This window comes from Fragaria vesca, linkage group LG4, assembly GCF_000184155.1.
Source record: "Fragaria vesca subsp. vesca linkage group LG4, FraVesHawaii_1.0, whole genome shotgun sequence".
NCBI classification, from domain to species: Eukaryota; Viridiplantae; Streptophyta; class Magnoliopsida; order Rosales; family Rosaceae; genus Fragaria; species Fragaria vesca.
Window position 1 is genome coordinate 11159597 of NC_020494.1, and position 20230 is coordinate 11179826.

The window sequence follows — 20230 nt, forward strand, 5'->3', positions numbered from 1 at the left end:
AAAGCCGACGAAATATTAGGTTATTCGTCGGCTAAAGGAAAAAATACATTAAAAAAAACATAAGGTATTAGTAAACCATACTAACTTCCTGTTCATCATATATCACCAAAATTCATATAAAATAACTGAAATATGAATTTAACATATGTAAACTATAAAGGAAAAGGTCTTTAGTTATACAAATTAATGGATTACGTCCTCTAAATTAAAACTAAGGCTCATAATCGGAATCATCCGATGAGTCTTCTTCTGTGTTAGAATTAATTTCTGGTAATATATGTCTCTCCTCATCGCCAGAGTCTTCGTCTGTTTCTTCATTTGGATCAACATCAATAAGCCTTGGCTCTTCATCAAGAATTCGCACCGAACGACCCGCTTTAAAATTATTAAGACGAACGGTAGAGGAGTTAGGAATACCTATTGCGTTGGGCTCTTGATACGCAACATCTTCTTCCTCGTCTTCAGCCTCTCCAAGTGTAGCCGCCCGGTAAATGTTTCGAGGGTGCACAAGGTTGACTACTTTCCACGCGTCACCCCTAGCAAGGTCATCAAGATAAAACACTTGTTTTACCGATGTGGCAAAAACGAACGGGTCATCTTCGTAAGAACTTGTAGCAGTGTACACCGATAATATTCCGTACTGATTGGTCTTCATGCTCTGCGCCTAGTATCAAACCATCTACACTTAAAGAGGTGCACTGTCATGCCTTGCCCATAAACGAGTTCCACCACTGAATGAAGAACACCGTAATAGTCAACTCCATTCCGCCCATCATGTGCCATGACCCCAGAATTCTGTGTTCTCCGTCTGCTGTCTCTCTGTTCGCATATAAATTGCACGCCATTCACCTTGCACATCTGATAAACTCTTGACATTATCGGCTTCATCGCTAGAAGTCTTAGTTCGTGCGACCAATTTGGGTGACCATCAAATTGAATATGGTTCATCTGCAACCAACCATTCAACTGTAAATATGGATAATTATGCAATAAACATAAACACGTACAGAAATATTAAATTACGTACCCAGCCACCAAAATAATCTGCGAACTTCCTGTTGTGGTACTCGAGATCACCTTGAATGTCTGGACAATATAGATGGATGTCTTTCCAGTATTCAACTTCTCGACAGTTAATCAATACCCACCAGTGGGCAATGACTAGCTCATGTGGTTGCAACTTGTAGGAGTCTGGCAAAATTCCATACACTTCAACATCACTGGAGACTATGAAAAGATTGAACTTCATCTACCGGCATGGTTTGCAGAGTTTCCTTCAACGCTCCTAAATACAACTTCATGTAGGTGACGCACTCGTGCGCAATATATGTTTCAGCTATACATCGTTCAGGCGCAAATTTATTAACCACATAATCTTTGTAGTCTCCAAGTTGCCTGTAAATCAAGTTGCAAAATGTTATGATTATTGAACATGTATATATATTGAGGAATTCAGGTGTAAAAAACGTACATTTCCATGGGATACATCCAAGTGTAGTGTACTGGACCGGTAAGCAACAATTGCTCGAGAAGATGGATCATCAGGTGAGGCATGATGTCAAAAAAATTTGGAGGAAATATTATCTCAAATTTACACATGATATAAATGATGTCCTCTTGCATTTCCTGGAGGTTAGATTTTTTCATTTCCCGTGTGCATAACTTCTGGAAAAATCTTGCCAACGCTATTAACGGCTCCACCACCTGACGGGGAAGGAACAGTCGAATGAAAACAGGGAAGAGACGTTGTAGCAGGATATGACAGTCATGACTCTTCAACCCGTACATCTTATTGTCCCGGAAGTTCACACACCGGGCTGTATTTCCTGCATAGCCTGAAGGATACTTTACACAACTCATCCACCTGAAAATTAGGTTCTTCTGGTCAGGCTTCACGGTGTAAGGAGCTTGAGGCATTTTTTTCTTCCCTTCTTTCAACCACATATGTCTTCTTAATTGCATTTTTTTTAGATCAATGCGTGCCTTAGGACCGTCTTTCGTCTTCCCCTCCAAGTTCAGCACTGTGCCCACCACACTGTCGCAAACATTCTTTTCTATGTGCATCACATCTAGGTAGTGCCTGATCAACAACTTACTCCAGTATGGGAGTTCCTAGAATATGCTCTTATGTGTCCAGAATTTGTACATGTCGGGTCTTTCAGGTATTGCCGCCACAATATTGGGATGATTGCTGAGTTGCCCAAAATCGTACTCATTAAGCACTGCTAAAATTTCTTCCCCTGTCCATCTTCTGGGAGGCACACCGTTTTCTATGGTCCCATCAAATGCATGTGCATCGAGCCGCCATTCGTGATCATATGGAAGGAGAGTACGGTGACCCAATTTGCATATCTTGTTGCAATGACTGCTGCTCCCCTCATCGCTAAGGCACTTTGGACAAGCCTTGTATCCCCTAACAACGTTGCCCGACAACATCCCACGAGTAGGAAAATCACTAATGGTACCAACAACCATGACATGCATCTGGAACATTTCGTGCCTGTACTTGTCATAAGTGGGATGACCAACGTCTCACAAAAATTTAAGCTCTTCAATCAAAGGTCTCAAATACACATCGAAACACTTCTCTGGATAACCAGGCCCCGGAATCAACAGACACAACATATTGTATTCCTTCTTCATGCACATCCATGGAGGAAGGTTGTACAGTACCAAAATCACCGGCCATACACTGTATTGAAGACTCATGTTGCCAAAAGGGTTGAATCCGTCGGATGAGAGCCTGAGCCTCACATTTCGGACCTCTGACGCAAAATGAGGAAACTCCCTGTCTATATGCTTCCAAGCCTCCCCGTCAGTAGGGTGTATAAGGGTATCTTCGTCATGCAATTCCCTATCAACGTGCCATCTCATAGCTTCGGCCGTGTGTGAAGACATGTACAACCGTTCCAGCCTATCCCTCAAAGGGAAATACCGAAGTATCTTCACAGGTTTCTTGTTGCCTGCAGGAGTCAGCTTATACTTGTCAGTGTGACATACCAGACATGCGTCAAGGCCACCAAGGTCATTCCCTTCTGGATCTTTACCTCAGAAGAGAACGCAGTCATATCTGCATGCATGGATCTTGATGTAGGAAAGCCCAAGATCTTTCAAGATACATCGGACCTTATGATGAGTGGTAAGAAGACGATGACCGTGGGGCAGCATCGAAGCAGTGTACTGTAGATAATCATCAACAGCTTTCACAGTCGATTTTGTCTCAACTTTAATCTTCATTACGTCCATCACACTTTCAAGAACGGTCTTTTGACAACCGGGGTACACAGGGGTCTGTTGGAAGGGTCTGTTGGAAAGCAAGCAGTTTGTTGTACTTGTCAATACCAGCAGTGTTGACAGCTCTAGGGAAGGGCTGCACCGGGTCAGGCATATACTGTCCTTGAGCGCATACAACGCTCTCATAAGGAAATATGTCGTTGATGAAGGCCGTTGTTGGATCGTTGGGTGTACTGCCCGTCTCAGAAAATTGGCCTGGCCATGATCATGCGGACTCCCTGATGATGTTTCACCGTGATATAACCAACATGTGTACTTCTCTCAAAACCCGTTACTCTTCAGGTGCTGTCATACTTTGTCAATCGCAAATCGATGCATATCGTTGCGACACTGACATTTCGTGCACGGGCAATAGAAAATTGTATTCCCGTTAGCATTAGCCAGCGCATATTCCAGAAAACTCATAATTCCTTTACCATATCTTTTATCCCATTTTAGAAGCGAAATCCAACTCTTATCCATATCCTAAAAATATAACAAAATATATATGTATAACGCTAGCTAATTATTAATTAAATTCTATGCCATATATATATAAAATCTCAATTCATTTATATATATTTTACGTACTATAACTAATTGATAAAAAATTAATTAACACACATATAATATAGATATACTTAATTAATAATTACATAACAATATTATATATATCAACATCATCACAAAATCATCATCAACAACTTCATACCATCAACACAATATTATAAATTAATTAACATATATATATATATCTACTACTTATTAACAACAACTTCATATATATTATCAAATCATCAACCAAATCGATCAACACACACACACACATATATATATATATACATCCAACGTACTCAAAATCTATCAATTCAATCGCACTCAAAATCGATCAACTCAAATAAAACTCAAAATCAACATATATACACATGTACGTACCTATATATAGCTCCACAAACTAATTATGGACAGATTTCAACAACACCCAAACTTTTTCTCCCGTTTTTTCTTCTCCCGTTTTTTTTTCTCAGATGAGCTGCTGTCCAGATCTACAAATATAAAGAACTTTAGCCGACTAAATAAATTCTTTAGCCGACGAAATTAAAATTTCATCGGCTAAAGTTGACTATAGCCGACGAAAATATAAATTAGCCGACGAAGGAAAATTTTGATTCGTCGGCCTGGTTTTTTTTTTTCGTCGGCTAAAGCCTTTCTTCTGGTAGTGCCACTTAAACAATGGGAAAAGAGAATAGGGAAATCTCTATAAACTTTCTCTTACTAGGAGCCTTTGTTGAGAGTCGTTGGTGTGCTCCGATCTCTGGCTGCTCCGTCCGCTTGCTGAATGGCGTTGTCCATCCCTCTAACGGCTTTGTTCGTACTTCCGACAGCCCCATCCGGTTCTCCGACGGCGGAGTTTGTCATTTTTCTTCCCAATTTCATGTTTTCTTCTCCCCTTCTCTAGATCTGGCCTCATGTTATCTCTCTGCAAACTTCAAAATCAATCTTTGCAGATATCATCGAAATTCCTCGCCTTCCTCTTCAGATCTACGGCCTTGGGCTCCTCAAGGTTGAATCTATCTACTGTTGTTCAACGCATTGCGAAGCAAGTTGTGAAATGAAGGTGTACAGAGATCGAGCAGCATCTCCGGTGCATGCATTGACACTTCTGTCCTTTTTACTTTCCTTGGGTCTTTGCGACGGCTCCGGCAACATCTCTTCTGTTGGCTTCAGCAATGAGTTTCATGGTAGATTTGAGGCTTGTGTTTGCGAGTGCTATCTCGATTCTACTTGGGTTGGTTGGTTTTTGGGTTTTGTGGAATGGCTATTTCAGATCGGGAGCGGTTTTGGTCATCAGAGCAATTTTTCGTGCAGGCGTGGGGCAGTTTGCGGCAACGACGGTGGGTGACGGCCATCGAAAGTTTCTGCTATGCCTAGGTTTCTGTAGGGTTTGTTTTTGAGTTGGGCCGTTTTGATTTTCTTTTGTTGTTGTTCGGGCTTTGTATTTTACTTCCTGAATTTTGTATTTGAGCTTATAATTTGCTACCATTTTTTGGGTTTTACTTCTAAATGAAATACAAGACCAAACATGCCGATGCCCATTTTGAATTTTTATATCATCAAACTAGGATGAATTGATGGTACTTGGAAGAACTTGTACGTAGTAAGAGTATAAGATCATCTACGTCTAAGATTGTTCAAATGCTCTCTTATCGACTTGGGGCTTCATTTTCGAAATCAAGCACAATCCATCGATTGCATATGCATGATTATATGTTGAGTTAGTATCTACCAATAAATTTGTTTTTCTTTTCACATTATCAAATTATCAATGCATACATATATACATAGGTGTCAACATGATTGAGCTATATACTCAAATTCTAACGGTCTAACTTCTCCATCTAACTAATTTTAATGCACTCATAATCTGTATGAAATTCTTAATGTTTCATTTCATATTTTTTAGTGTTTTGAAGAAATTTGTTTAAGTTAGTGGGCAGGATTCACCCAACCCATTGACTCATCAACAACCTCCGCGGCCAGCGGGTCGAATCTAAATCTTTGTTTGCTGAATCGACCTAATCTGTCTCCAACAGTGAGCTATATGCTCTGTATGAGTGTATCCCAGTTTTTATAACGCCCAAACTCAAAGAGACGTTGAGGAAAGCCACTAGGTTTACATTCATATGGAAAAAAAAAATACTAATTTGCATGATTTGTTGTCGTCTAATCCTCTATTTTACTCATTTTAGATACGAAGACATAATGAATTGGATTGCAGGACATTAGAAGTGTTTGGCACATAGTTGCGACAGTATTTATTACTTGTTAGTTGCTTCTTTAGATTGTGTGCTGGAGATTCCAGATTAATAAAGTTTGGGTTGCAAGTTAGTTGAGTGACTTTGTTTCATATTATTGATTGTGTGTATTATTGCGGGGAATAAAGAGTAGGAGTACTGTTTCTGCACTTCCTGAACAACGTTAGGTACTTTATTATTATGTGCTCTATTTTCACCCCAACCGAATGGGGGTGATGTTAGAAGAGAATGTTTACTTGTGCTTGTCGATCTTATATGTTACTCTTCTTTCATCTAGACATGTCAAAATTAACTTGGTTGTGAGACTCCCCCAACTAACCCAATGCACTATCTAAAGTTGAAGTTTGACTAAAGTTAATTTTGAGAGATTTAAAACAAAATCGCGCGAGTTAGAATTAATTATAGATTCAGACACAAATGATTTATTAAGTTAAGTGATCTATATACATTGAGGCTCAACATATTACCGATTCGTTGTTCGTTTTAAAGTTGCATTTCAATTAGATATACTAAAAAATGATTACTTCATCCATTACTACTTAAATTCAGTACATAATTAAGATAAAAGATCTCATTTCATGTCGAAGATTCCATTACATATTAATGTAGGAATACTCATTGGGGCATTACCAAAATTCACTATTTTTCTAATTGGAAGTTCTTGGATGCACGACGTGTATTTACACGACACAATTTTAACCGTTTATAACAATTCATATGTTTGACCATCATGTTTTTATATTCCTCTAATCATGACTATCTATGTATGTATGTGAAGATACACGTCTTGCATTGAAGAGTGAAAATGCTCTCCTTCTTAATACCAATCTTCAATCTCTTTCATTGTCACAATGGTTGTCCACTAATCGGCTTATTCTCCTTTGTTTTAAGCATATTAATCATGATGCTCATCATCTTCTTTCTTTCAACCTATTTTTCTAAAATATCTCAAAAAATATAATAAAAAACTGAAGAAGGACAAATAACAAAAACCCCCCAAAATAAAATTAAAATGAACAAATAAGGTCAAAAAGCGTGATTAGTGGATGTCCATAAAGTCATTGACATTCTTACATTTCAAGCAAGCACGGTCGCCTCCCGGTCAAGTGGCATCCCTCCGTAAATAACCCGCAACTCCAATGGCATTCCCACCCCAACGGTCACATATATTCCCACACCTGCCCTCACTTCCTCTTCTCAATCTCTCCCAGATTAGAAACCTCCAGAATGGCAACCTCCTCATTCTCCTCACTACTACTCTGCTTCCTCTTCATCTGTTCAATCCTGGCCGCCCATTCCACGGCTTCCTCCTCCGCCGTCGATTTCGGCTGGGGCTCCGGCGGGCTTATAGGAGACTTGGATGAGGAGCTGGAGCTGCAGATGGACTCGGAGATCAGCCGGCGCATCTTAGCCACCAGCAAGTACATTAGCTACGGTGCGCTCAGGAGGAACAGTGTCCCTTGCTCGCGGCGCGGCGCGTCGTACTACAATTGCCGGCCCGGAGCTCAGGCCAATCCTTACTCCCGCGGCTGTAGCAAAATCACTCGCTGCAGGCACTAATTTTTAATTTTTGTTTTTCGTTTATTTTTAATCTCTCTCTTTTTTTCTTTTTTTTTTCTAATTGTTGCTAAAGTAATTTATATATTTTATGGGTCTGATGAGAGGTTTCAATTTATGTGTTATTATATACTTGGAAGAAATTTGAATAAGCATAGAAATTGTTGATGGGTATATTTACTATACTGAAATTGTTTGTCAAGTCTTGGTTGTGGTTGTAATTTTTACATTGTCTGATTCTAATTTATTTACCCAGATGAGTATTGTTCATGAAAATTGAGTCAGTAGTAGTAAAACTAAGCGTACTTCCAGAACCATGTATTGTATTATTGAGTTGGAAAGGTTATTCTGAGATTTGAGGTTAGCTGTATCGTTGCACGTTACAACTGTCTTTGCTAGCTATACTATTTAAAAGCATTGAGAGAGTGATTGAATGATGTAGATGTGTGATTTAATTTTTAGGCCCGTCATTAATTAAAAGGTTGAAGATATTATTTGCAAGGTGCTTCCTATCACCAAAATAACTTTCATTTTGAAAATAAACAAACTGTACTCTAGCTCAAATAAATTTGGAGCGTACTTTTAAATTCTTTTTTATTTACATACATTTTGTTAGGTATGTTTATAATTTAAAACCGTTTATCTTCTGACTTGCGTTTTAGAGATTATCATTACCGAATTAGAGGTCGTTTGAGCGACTAGTTAGCGATCCTTTATTGTTTCACACAATTAGTCTCATTTGGTTGATGCCGATGGATGACTAAACGATTTTCTATCTGAGCTTTTTTTCGTGTACAAATACAAAGACGGAAAACAACATGATCCTCGTTATTGTTAAGGCACTATGCATATGGTAGACGTAACCATCCCCCTGAAAATGAGCAACGGAACTAGAGTCTAGAGGAAACCTTATGCTAGACGGTCAATTCCTACGCGTTCATATGCTTTTGTCATGTATGCAATACAGAAAGAAATGTGAATGTGGGAATCTTGTTAGAAATGCCGACCACAGTTGAAAGCAAGCAAGTAGCAACTCTCACATGCAGTAAAGGCCTAAAGCACCCAAAATTCGAAATCAGTGATTGCGATTTGGGATTGTATCGCTTTCTTTAGGGTATCCTGTGAGTGAGCGAGAGCCAATCTATTGCATTAAGCACCTCATATGTCCTTGTCGCATTAGAATTAGCATCCGTCCATAGGCCATATAAATCCACATTAAGAATCAGGACCACAGTAGTGGAATGCCACCTCCATTTTTCAAGTCAATCAACTATTTTATACCTTCCATAGTTATGTCCCATATATAAAATGAATGATTAATTTTAGTTTACCCCTATCAACTTTAGGTCGATCATCATGTTAGTCCTTTTTTCAATTTCATCAAAAACATCCCTCAACTCCTAATTTTCATCAGCCGCGCATGTTCAAACCTCAAATATTCATCTAATTCCTCTGTCAAGTGATGACTTGATATCAAGAAGAAAGAAAAATAGACAAATTGCATTCAATCTCACTAAAATCACCAAGGTTAGGGGGTTGTAATGGAAACTAAGATGTGTATCGATATGGGAGAAAAATGGTCTGAAAGGTAACTTTCAGAATTTGACTTTTTTCTTGATATCAAGTCATCACTTGACAGAGGAATTAGATGTAGATTGAAGGTTTGGACATGCGCAGCTGATGAAAATTAGAAGTTGAGGGGTGTTTTTGATGAAATTGAAAGAAGAAGGACTAACATAATGATCGACCTAAAGTTGATAGATGTAAACTGAAATTAGTCCTAAAATAAACTAGGTGAAGTTAGGCAGCTCTAATTGATTTTGGGTTGATATCCTCCCTAAACCAAAATCAAAACTGAGATTCAATTCATTCAAGCGTGAACTACCAATGTCTGTCATGGAATTCTGATCAATAGTAATGCTGAAATATCCTACCTTTTTCCCAGAAAATGAGAATCAAATTCGGCTCGTGTACAAATCCAGCAAGCACTGATCTGCTTCGAAATACAATATGTAGCATATGGTTTGAATTTCAAATGAAAACAGCAAGAGGAATACTCGGAATCAGGCACTCAACAGATACTCTAGTGATTTAAGTAACACATCAAGGTCACATGCCAAAGCTACTCCTTGGCTGAATCATCCCCTGACTTGGTATCTACCTTGGGCTTCGAAGGGGCTGAAGGAGATGGCGAGCCATCCACTCCCATTTCAGCTCTGAGATCGTTGATGCTGTTCTCTAACTCATCGATCCTGTTGCCCATCTCATCAAGTGCATCGTAGTCAAGGATACAAAGCAAACTTACGCAGTTTCAATAATTTATTAAGTACTTGTGTTCGAGCAACACTTCAAACACTTGCATTATATAATAAGAATGATAATAATACTAATAGTTCCAGAAAAGTTTCATGTTTACAGGTGCAACATATAGAGAAGTCAAAAGTGATAAACAAATAGATATAGGTCAAATGAAAGTTTAATCATGCTCTCCACACCAACTGAAAGAGCAAATCTAAAAGTCTAAGCACGTCTAGACATGGCAAGCACCACCCATCCTACGCCAATTCTATTAACTGTGATATTCCTCAAGATTCTAAACCAAAATTTGCAGACAATGTTTCTAAAAGCCAGAACAAAAATCAAGGACAATCATATGACAGCAAGCTCATAAAATTAGCTTAACATATACTACATAAAACTAACTTGAAATGAAAACATATATTTGTGATTATCAAACACATTCTAAGAAAGGATATTCTTCGAGACGATAGAGTCTGACATTGTCTGGAACCTCACTTGCTGCAAAATGCCAAAACATAAGCAACGCAATCCATTAAGCACGTTGAAGTCTATTATTACAATTACAACACCTGAGAGCTGTATGACAAACTCACCATCTGCTGGAGAAGATTTTGTACCTGCAAAAGGTAATAGAAAGACTAAGCAAAGCTGGAAAATTCAGTTGTTTCAACTTTAAGCATCTGCTTTCAAGAAATTAGATAGCAATAAACAATTTGACTGTTAGAATAAAGATAAATAACTTTAGTCACTTGTTACGAGAATTGTAAGAAAATGGTACCATACTGGTATTGGGAGAGGCCCAAGTATGGAAATATAAAATACAAAAGCTCTAGCAACCAACAAATTTTATCTATACTAATCAATAGACAAGCTAAATTTCGGCCAATTCTGAATGTTTTTGTTTCTTGTTTTTTTTTTCATCTTTGAGGATCAAAGGTTCCAATGGCCAACATGCTCAAAATCATTTGCTCCATAGTACCAGTAGAATAATTCAATAAAACATCCTTAGATCTACATATTTATGAAGATAAACATGCTTAATGCTCATTAACACATTATCATACAGAAATCCGAAATTAGAAAGAAAGTAAGGATAGGAACTCACAAAAGCTGTCATATCAGCAGTGCTTTGTTTCGGGTCATCTGTATCATGTCCATCCTGCAAAAAAGGAATAAATGAGCTACTTCACTAAAATGTGATGGATAACATCAGTAGTTCAGTAACGATACATACTAATAACTAACATATTGAACGAGACTAAATACATAGTTAGTTCGCAGGCAAGGAAGTTTAACAGGAAGACTATACCCTCAACTATGTGAAACTGTAGTTTAACAGACTGCAACTTTTAATCCCAAAGGCAACAAAGAGCTGCACAATCAACGGGTGATTACTTTAACCCAACACTGTCCCACAACGGCATAGCGCATATTAAAGAAGACATCTGTTTAGGAATCTCTGGACATCTGTTTAGGCACATTCCAACATTACTATTGATTCTGAAAACACGTACAGACCTAGATCTTCTGCCAAGCACTCAGTTCTCATTATGTAGATGATATTTTTCATCATATCTTTTACCCAACAAGTAGATGAGGTTAATTCTAACTGTGTATACGGTTTCCAAATTCACCAGGCTTAGGTATGTATCCAACACCAGCATCCTTGTACTTAAACTCTACAGATATGTATGTACATACCAAAGCAATTGCTTCAACCCCAACATGGTAAACGACTAAACATACACTTTAGGGTTCTCCATTTATCATATGCTAAAGCTTCCACAAGTTTCTGCACTTAGACATCTATTCGAAACGCTTAAATTTACAAGGAAACTTATTAAACCCTACAGACTTAACAGAATATGCAGGGAAATACATTCACCATGATAAGCTAATCTCACAACATGGTGGGGGTGAATACTCTCCTGCATTTTCAATAACAAGTCTGTGCCGAGGACACAAAGCCCAAACACTCCAGCAAGAACATGACAGAAAATTAAATTCCTAAACTAACCGCAGCAAGATTGTTTTAATTCGACGCATCAATGACTCCTAACCTCATCAACTCGTACCGGACATCCAAAAGTACTCCAGCTCCATCACAACAAGTTCAAACAGAGTATAGCACAGCATGATAGATTGACATAATGGACTCAGAACAACTCATCTCCCAAAAACAGTAGAAATATTCTAATAAAACTCAGAATTATACCGTTGGATTTCATTTCTCAATTCCTAAACTTGCTCAAAAACCAAACGGAAATTCAGCACTATGAAAACGAAAGCAGACGGTATCAAGTAACAGATCGGAGGCCATTTCAAACCCTAAGAGGATCAAACTATGCAGGATGAACAGGGATGAAAATTCACAATGCGCGGGAAGTGAATTTGGTGATTGGAGAAGAAATTACCATGATCGGAGGCCAAGGTTTAGGAGAGTCGCGGCTGTTGGGTGCGGAGAGGAGAAGGGTGTCTCTGTCTGTGTGGGTTAGTAAATTTAGGAGCGGAGAGCGGAATAGTGAAGTAGTAAGGGTAGAACGAAATGACCATTGTGCCCCTGTTTGCTTATTGGCGCCTTAGTTTTGCAGAGATGGTCCTCTCTCCTCCAAGAAAATTTCACAGATTACCCAGATGGTTTTGGCTATTCAAATTCATGCGTGGTAACTTCTTGCTTTCTTCTCAAAGTAATGGAAAGTAATTTCACTTCAACCATATTAATGTAAGGCCTTGTCTTTCCCGCAAGACTAATATCTGACCTGAAGATATATCATGTATGGGTTGCATTCTAGAGGATACTTAGGTGTTGCTTGTGCTGTTACTAGAATTCAATTGGAAATTGGAAATCAACATGCAACAGTACTCATTTATAAAAAGAACTATCAATCATGTTTCGATCCGAGATATTGTAGGATCATTCATTCATGTGCTAATTAAACCATTAATTGTATGTTCAATTGAAATATGATATCGTACATAATCTATCGAGCAAACACATAATGCGTGAATAACTTTTATAATAAAAATTTATACAAAAAATAAAATTCACATATCGAGACGTGAGTGATGAGTTCATTCTCGAAAACCTCCTGAATTTGCTCCATAACGTACATTTTCCTTTTGTCCCTACAATATCTCCCATCACCATTTGTTTCCTTTCTGTTTTGGTAAAATTCCATGCACATTCATTTTGAACAATATTTCCCATCCTTTCTCCCCCAGAGTTTTTCTTCCATATGGCTTCCAACACCCTCCAACAAAGAATCACCAATGGCGAGCAACCACCCTTGAACATTCCCCCCATTCCCACCAAACCAATAAGCACCACCATCACTAAACAAGGCGCCAACAGAGCCAGTGCACAGAGAGCCCTCAGGTCCCTAGCCATAGGCATTGCGGTCCCTTTCTTCTTGTCCATGACCACCATTTTCATCTTCGGCTCCGGCACCAAGTACCAAGCCATGTCCAAACCATTTTGGTTCCCACCCGTTTGGCTCATACACGTTTCCTATTTGGGTTCCTCCATCCTCATGGGACTCGCTGCCTGGCTTGTTTGGGCGGACGGTGGGTTTCATTTGCAATCGAAATCCAATTCTTTGTTCTTCTACATTGCTCAGATTTCGCTAAGCATCATTTGGAGTCCTGTTGTTCTTGTGTTTGGGGTGGCTTGGATGGGATTGCTCCTTTGTTTGGTGCATTTCGGGACTCTGATGGCTTGTTACATGAGCTTTCGAAATGTGAATCCGTTCGCTAAAGATCTTGTAAAACCATGTTTGGCTTGGGTAGGATATCTCACTATTGTTAATAGTACGCTTGTATCTACTGGAATTTGATTGTATTTGTAACATGGATTTCATGGTTGTACGTACGAAGGATTGTAGTTAGGAATAGTGGCATGATCGAGATCACATTAGCTAACAGAGACACCTTGGGAGGTTGGTATATTGTTTTTGATAGATAGGTTTTTCGGTTGATATGGTTTGGAGTTTTGGTGAAAACATGTAACTGGAATATTCTTGAATTTCCATGGACTTGTTCACATTGTGATCCTCTCTGTGATGTTTGGATAGAGCTAGCTTGTGAAGGCATTATGTGATGTCTTGATGAAAGTACATCATGCAAGATTTTTCAATTCTTTCATGATTAGTGTTCTTGGTTGCCTAATGTCCTAATATAATGATAACGAACGAACTAATTGACTCGTTTAGTCCACGTTATTTAAGTTTGCTAGTCATAACATATCTCACGAATTAATATTATATATCTATGTCTTGAACTTTTCATTTTGGTCGAGTTTGTTCTAAATAACTTTATATTATCGATCTAATTAATCTTATGTAACAATGTATGACTTATACATATGATCTGATCTAGTACTCCGTCAAGAAATAAAGAATCCCGGAGATAATAAACACTTAAAAAGAGGAACTTTCACCATTTGGGAGAGTAAACCCATCGTCCATCGACCAACTTACATAATAAGACCCATCGATCCAATAAGAAGCTTCGATCACAATTCATATGTATTAAAGAAAAATATGGCGGAAAATGACGGGAGCCGTGCTATCACTGCTATGTTTGCCACATGTAGGTATAAGCCAGGCGGGTGAAGTGAACGGAAGGTTTTGTCTTACCCCGTTCCGGTTAGGTGTTAACCTGTAGCTAAAGATGAGATTAGCTGTTAACGTCGCAGTCAAGCACGCCATGTGCTCGATTAAATGCCGATGCCGTGTATTATTGTGTGCATGCTGCTCGCGTCAAGTGGCACCCAGCAGACACATGCTTTGGTTTTTCCTAGCTACTGGGATTTTGTTGTTTGGGAAGCCTCTCGTGACCTGATCTCGCTGTGCTTAGATACCACATACGAAAAGAAGACATCTAAGAAAATATAATTACTTGTACCTTGAGCTAAGAGATAGGTTAATTACTTGATTGCCTCGTATGATCACAATTATCACAATTAAGAGATAAGTTAGTATTAGTACCTTGTTTTCATTGTACATGTTTTAATGTTGATGTGGTACGGTGATGCAGTGGCGGAGCCAGAATTTAATCTTAAGGGGGTTCAAAAATAAGGTAATAATTTCATGCGATCAAAATTACTATTATCGGTCATAACTTGAAACATATATCGGCATTATTGAATGTCCCGAAAGTCTTTCATTAGAACATAATAATATGTTAAAAAGCAATTAAGTTGTCATTCCTAAACCCAATATATAGAGGCAAACATTTTAAAGTATGGAGTTCCTAATAACTAAGAAATCATATTCAAAATTCACTCTATCTTTCTTGTTCTATTACATTACTTCTCTCTAATATTGTTATTTAGATACAAAGGTGATGATGATCATCACATGGGTGCCCTAATGTATAAAAAAAAAAAAAAAGGGGTTACGTGGTGCCCTTAGGGCACGTTTACTAAACCGTAAAGGGATTGAGAAGGAATGGGAGAGAGGGAGAATGGGAGAAAGGGGGAATGGGAAAGAAGATGAGTGATTACGATTCATGTGTTTACTTGTTATCAGGAATCGGATGTAGTACCAAGATTGATTACAATTGATGTGTTTACTAAAACATAAGAATCATACTCATAATAAGATTAATTACCAAAACATCCTTCTATAAAAATAACATTTGGAATAGATCTGGTCAAGGGTATTTTGAAATTATCAAGAAAAACTGAGGACAATTTGGGCATGAAAAGTTGATTAAGGCATCATCGGGAATCAATACCATATCAGAGGTCCGGAATTAAAACGGGGAATTGACTCCTGATCTTTGAGTGGGACCCACGCAACACTCCATTCCGGGTGGGGAAGTAAACAAGCATTACTGTGCGCAAAGGGGAAGTAAACGCGCCCTTAATGTATCAAAAGGGGTTTGAGACACTAGGGAAGGGGTTAGTAAAATGTCAGGATGGGGTATATTTTAGGAGTTCAATTATAGAAGTGTATATTAATATGGGTTTGTGGAAAAGCCAATAGGGGTATAGGGGTCTGGACCCTTCGGACTTGACTGTAGCTCCGCCCCTGCGGTGATGAGTTGGTATTTTGCGACAACAAGAGTGAAACTTCTATGATTCTTCGGATTTTCAATTCGAGCAAATATTAAAATGTTAACCATTGCTGGATACAATGTATTTCACTTAAAGAGCTAGTCTCTTAATAGATGCTCACAATTTTAAAGTGACATTAACATGAATAGATTTAAGACATTTTATAAAATTTTGTAACTCGTGTTGAAAATCAGTTTTGACAATATAGTATGTTGTGAAGTGCGTATTACACAGGAAGTTCATGTCTAGAAATTTTATATTCATCAAATCATTTTACAGAAATTTTTATTATTTTTTAATTTCTTACATGTGATAATTCAACATCACGTTAAATTGTTATATAAATATTTGGGTCATGTTCAACAAACAGTTTTATTGTAAAGAAATTATAAATCGAAAAATTAGATTTGGTTCGTGTATTATGACGAGAGTCTCTCTGCTAGGATTCCCTAGCGGCGACGGCGGCTCTAAATTTGTTGCCGGAATTGGAGGGTCTTCCTCTCTTTCGGATGATCTTGATGATGGAGGTGGTGCGATTTTCCTCCGCTGGCCTCTTCATGCACCAATCGGATCTTGGTCTGATTGTTTTCTTCTGTTCTTTCTCGATCTGTTGGGATCGGTGGTTTCTCTGCCTCTGTGATCAGCAGCAACACATCTGGTGTTGTGTATGGAGAAGAGGTTTCTAGTCCGATAGTTACCGAAGGGATGTTGCTATTTCATGATGCGGAGGCGGATCCATTCCTATCCAATGCCTTTGCAGTGGTGGTTTGTAGTCTGGTTAGGGTCTCTACCTTTGAGTCAGGACAACTTAACAGTGGTTGTGAGCCGGCATGGCGACTAGACAAGCCAATGGTGAAGGTTGAGGATGATGATGTTGTGGGATTGCATGACGGCGTTGTAGGGATGCTTGACTGCGCTGCGGGGTTGCTTGACGGCACTACGAGGTTGCTTGACGGCAATGTACGATTGCTGGATCTTGAGCCAACCTCGTCGTTGTTTCAGTTTAGGATTAGAGTTTGGGTCTTGGGCCTTATTGTTAGGCTCATGGCTTGGGCCTGGAACCATTTCAATTTATTTAATTTTGTATTTGAACCTGGGGAAACTCCTTCCGCATAGGGTGGTCCTTGATGTTTTAATAAGTGCTCCGATGTTCGGTCATGTTCCCTTCGATACAAGGTAGTCTAGAGTGCTGGTTACTTGATCACTTATTTTGAGCTTCAAGGAATGGTTGCAGCATAGAGATTGCTTAAAGTTGTTTAGGTAGTTTTGCATGGTTCATATTTTACGTAGTCCGCGAGGACCAATCGTGTTGATATTGTATTCCTACATTTGATTAATATAACGATTGACGTTCCTTAAAAAAAAAACAATTTTATTGTAGATAAATTTATTCCTAATTAATTATGATACATTTTTGAATCACAAATTCTTACAAATATTCAGTCAAAGAAGTTACCCAGTTAAAATAGGAAAACTAATCACTAATATTCGTTGTATATTCAAAAGTTAATTTCCTGATTTAATATTTTATTCATCTTTGATTTTTTTAAGAAATTGTTTCCAGTATTTCAGCCCATCAATCACTCAGCTGTCACCTTCCCGTCGGTGGGATCCGCACCTCTACGTACTCCTTCACCGAACATATTGCACGCAATCAAAACCCCACAACGTGATGACGTGCGAAATATAAATATCACCAAACAGTACTGTATCACCAAAATCATTAAAAAATTATTATAACCTTGTCGGAGCCGAACTTTCTGTATTCCCATTTTTTGTTCACTTTCCTCAGTCGACACTTCGAACCCAGTCTCCCTTCTCCTTTCTCCACCTCCACCGACTCTCCCCAAAATCCCCTTCCCCCTTTCGCCCTCACCTTTCTTCCTATTTACGATTTTATCCCCCATGAGATCTTAGCATCAAAAGCCATTGTGAAGTTGTTGATAGTGAAATCTGTTTGAAATGCTGGAGCGGTGCTTCGGAGTGCGGCGGGTCCGCCAGATCCAGAGGGCGGCGCGCCACGGAACGGTGACGTTTCTGTGCCTCTTCATGACCGTCGTGGTCCTCCGCGGCACAATCGGCGCCGGGAAGTTCGGGACCCCCGAGCAGGACTTCAACGACATCCGGGAGCGGTTCTACTCGCACAACCGGCGCGTGGAGCCCCACCGCGTCCTGGAGGAGGTCGAGACCACGACGTCAGCCGACGCGAACAACTACGCGACGTTCGACTTCTCCAAAATCCTGAAAGACGAGGAAGGCGGCGACGAATGGAAGAAGGATCCGAACGCGCCGTACTCGCTGGGTCCGAAAATCTCGGACTGGGACGCCCAACGGGGGGAGTGGCTGAAACAGAACCCGAATTTCCCTAACTTTCTCGGGCCCACCAAGCCCAGAGTTCTGTTAGTGACCGGGTCGTCGCCGAAGCCGTGCGAGAATCCGGTCGGCGATCACTACCTGCTGAAATCGATCAAGAACAAAATCGACTACTGCCGGCTCCACGGGATCGAGATCTTCTACAACATGGCTCTTCTCGACGCCGAAATGGCCGGGTTTTGGGCCAAGCTGCCGCTGATCCGGAAGCTCCTACTTTCCCACCCGGAAGTCGAGTTCCTCTGGTGGATGGACAGTGACGCAATGTTCACCGACATGGCGTTTGAGGTGCCCTGGGAAAGGTACAAGAACCACAACTTTGTTATGCACGGATGGAACGAAATGGTGTATGATGATCATAACTGGATCGGGTTGAATACCGGTAGCTTTTTACTAAGGAATTGTCAATGGTCGCTGGATTTGTTAGATGCCTGGGCTCCGATGGGGCCTAAGGGGAAGATAAGGGACGAAGCGGGTAAGGTGCTGACGAAGTTTCTCAAGGGCCGGCCGGTTTTCGAAGCCGACGATCAGTCTGCCATGGTGTATATACTCGCCACGGGGAGAGAAACATGGGGGGAGAAAGTGTACTTGGAGAATCATTACTACTTGCACGGTTACTGGGGCATTTTGGTGGACCGGTATGAGGAGATGATCGAGAATTACCATCCTGGTTTGGGTGACCACCGGTGGCCGCTGGTGACGCATTTCGTGGGGTGCAAGCCGTGCGGGAAGTTCGGGGATTATCCGGTGGAGAGGTGCTTGAAGCAGATGGACAGGGCGTATAATTTTGGTGACAACCAAGTGTTGCAGATGTATGGGTTTACGCATAAGTCGTTGGCGAGTAGGAGAGTGAAGAGGGTTAGGAATGAGAGTAGTACTCCGCTTCAAGTGAAAGATGAGCTTGGGTTGCTTCACCCTGCTTTCAAGGCTATTAAGCTTCCATCATCATGATGATCTTCTTCTTCTTTGATGTTCTGTGCAACTTTTTTGGTGTTTTGATTTGTTACTTCAGGTAATAACTACAGGTTAATTTGTAATATTTTTTTATTTATAATCCAAATGATGTTTTTGGTTTATGGGAGTGTGATGGAGGTTACTATGAACTTTGGACTAAAGATAGCAAATCAGAATTCTTCAGTCCAAAAAACTTTGGACTAAAGATTGAATTGATTTTTGGGTTCTTGGGTGGAATGGATATGTAAATGTTAATGAGTGGGTATATATACATTCAGCTCTTTTTTAGGTTTAGTCTTGTGTGTATAAAGAAGGAGAGTTCATTCTTTTGTGCACAACTTATTTTGTAGAGTTGCTCAAAGTACCAGATGAAGATAACAAGGACACAAGGTATCGGTTAAGTATGAGCCATGATGCGCTACTGTGGAATGACTATCACGAATGAGCAACTGGTGTGCAGACTCACTCAACCTTCCCTCCTATTTGCACTTAGCCAAGTTTTATGAAATCTCAAATTTGTGATGGAGGCATCACTGACCATAAGGTCGGCTGCAACTGCTTTCGTGTGAAGGGAATATAGAACTCGGCCAAGTGCAAATATGGGACGGAAGGTTGAAAGAATCTTCACAATCAGTTGCTCATATGTACATAATAGAAAATTGAGATAATTTCACTTTACTACCCTGAACTTTAAGTCTAAAATCAGTTTGATACCTCATCTTTTTTTTAATCAGTTTCATACCTAAACTTTCAAAATGACATCAATCTCGACCAAAATGATTAAAATAGCCCTGGTTAATCTTCTTACCCTCTCAGAGTTAAGAATGGCAACGGCGATTGCCGGGGGAGGAGGAGGAGCTGCCGCCGGGGCCCATTGCTGGTGGTAGGGGTGGATGCCGGC

At 39.7% G+C, this 20230-nt stretch overlaps 2 protein-coding genes across 2 annotated transcripts; one reads left to right on the top strand and one right to left on the bottom strand.

The window, feature by feature from the left end:
- Positions 1-9485: 9485 nt before the first annotated feature.
- On the bottom strand, positions 9486-12425 carry LOC101307482 (heat shock factor-binding protein 1-like). The gene is made up of 5 exons (XM_004296788.1): positions 12362-12425; positions 11053-11106; positions 10541-10564; positions 10403-10445; positions 9486-9917 (listed from the first exon to the last, which is right to left on the bottom strand). Exons 1-5 carry the CDS (start codon positions 12362-12364, stop codon positions 9769-9771), a joined length of 273 nt encoding a protein of 90 aa, XP_004296836.1. The 5' UTR covers positions 12365-12425; the 3' UTR covers positions 9486-9768.
- Positions 12426-17820: 5395 nt separating this feature from the next.
- LOC101307777 (xyloglucan 6-xylosyltransferase-like) lies at positions 17821-19544 on the top strand. Its single transcript, XM_004296789.1, has one exon. The coding sequence runs from the start codon at positions 17968-17970 to the stop codon at positions 19324-19326; it is 1359 nt and encodes a 452-aa protein (XP_004296837.1). The 5' UTR covers positions 17821-17967; the 3' UTR covers positions 19327-19544.
- The last annotated feature ends 686 nt before the right edge of the window (positions 19545-20230 follow it).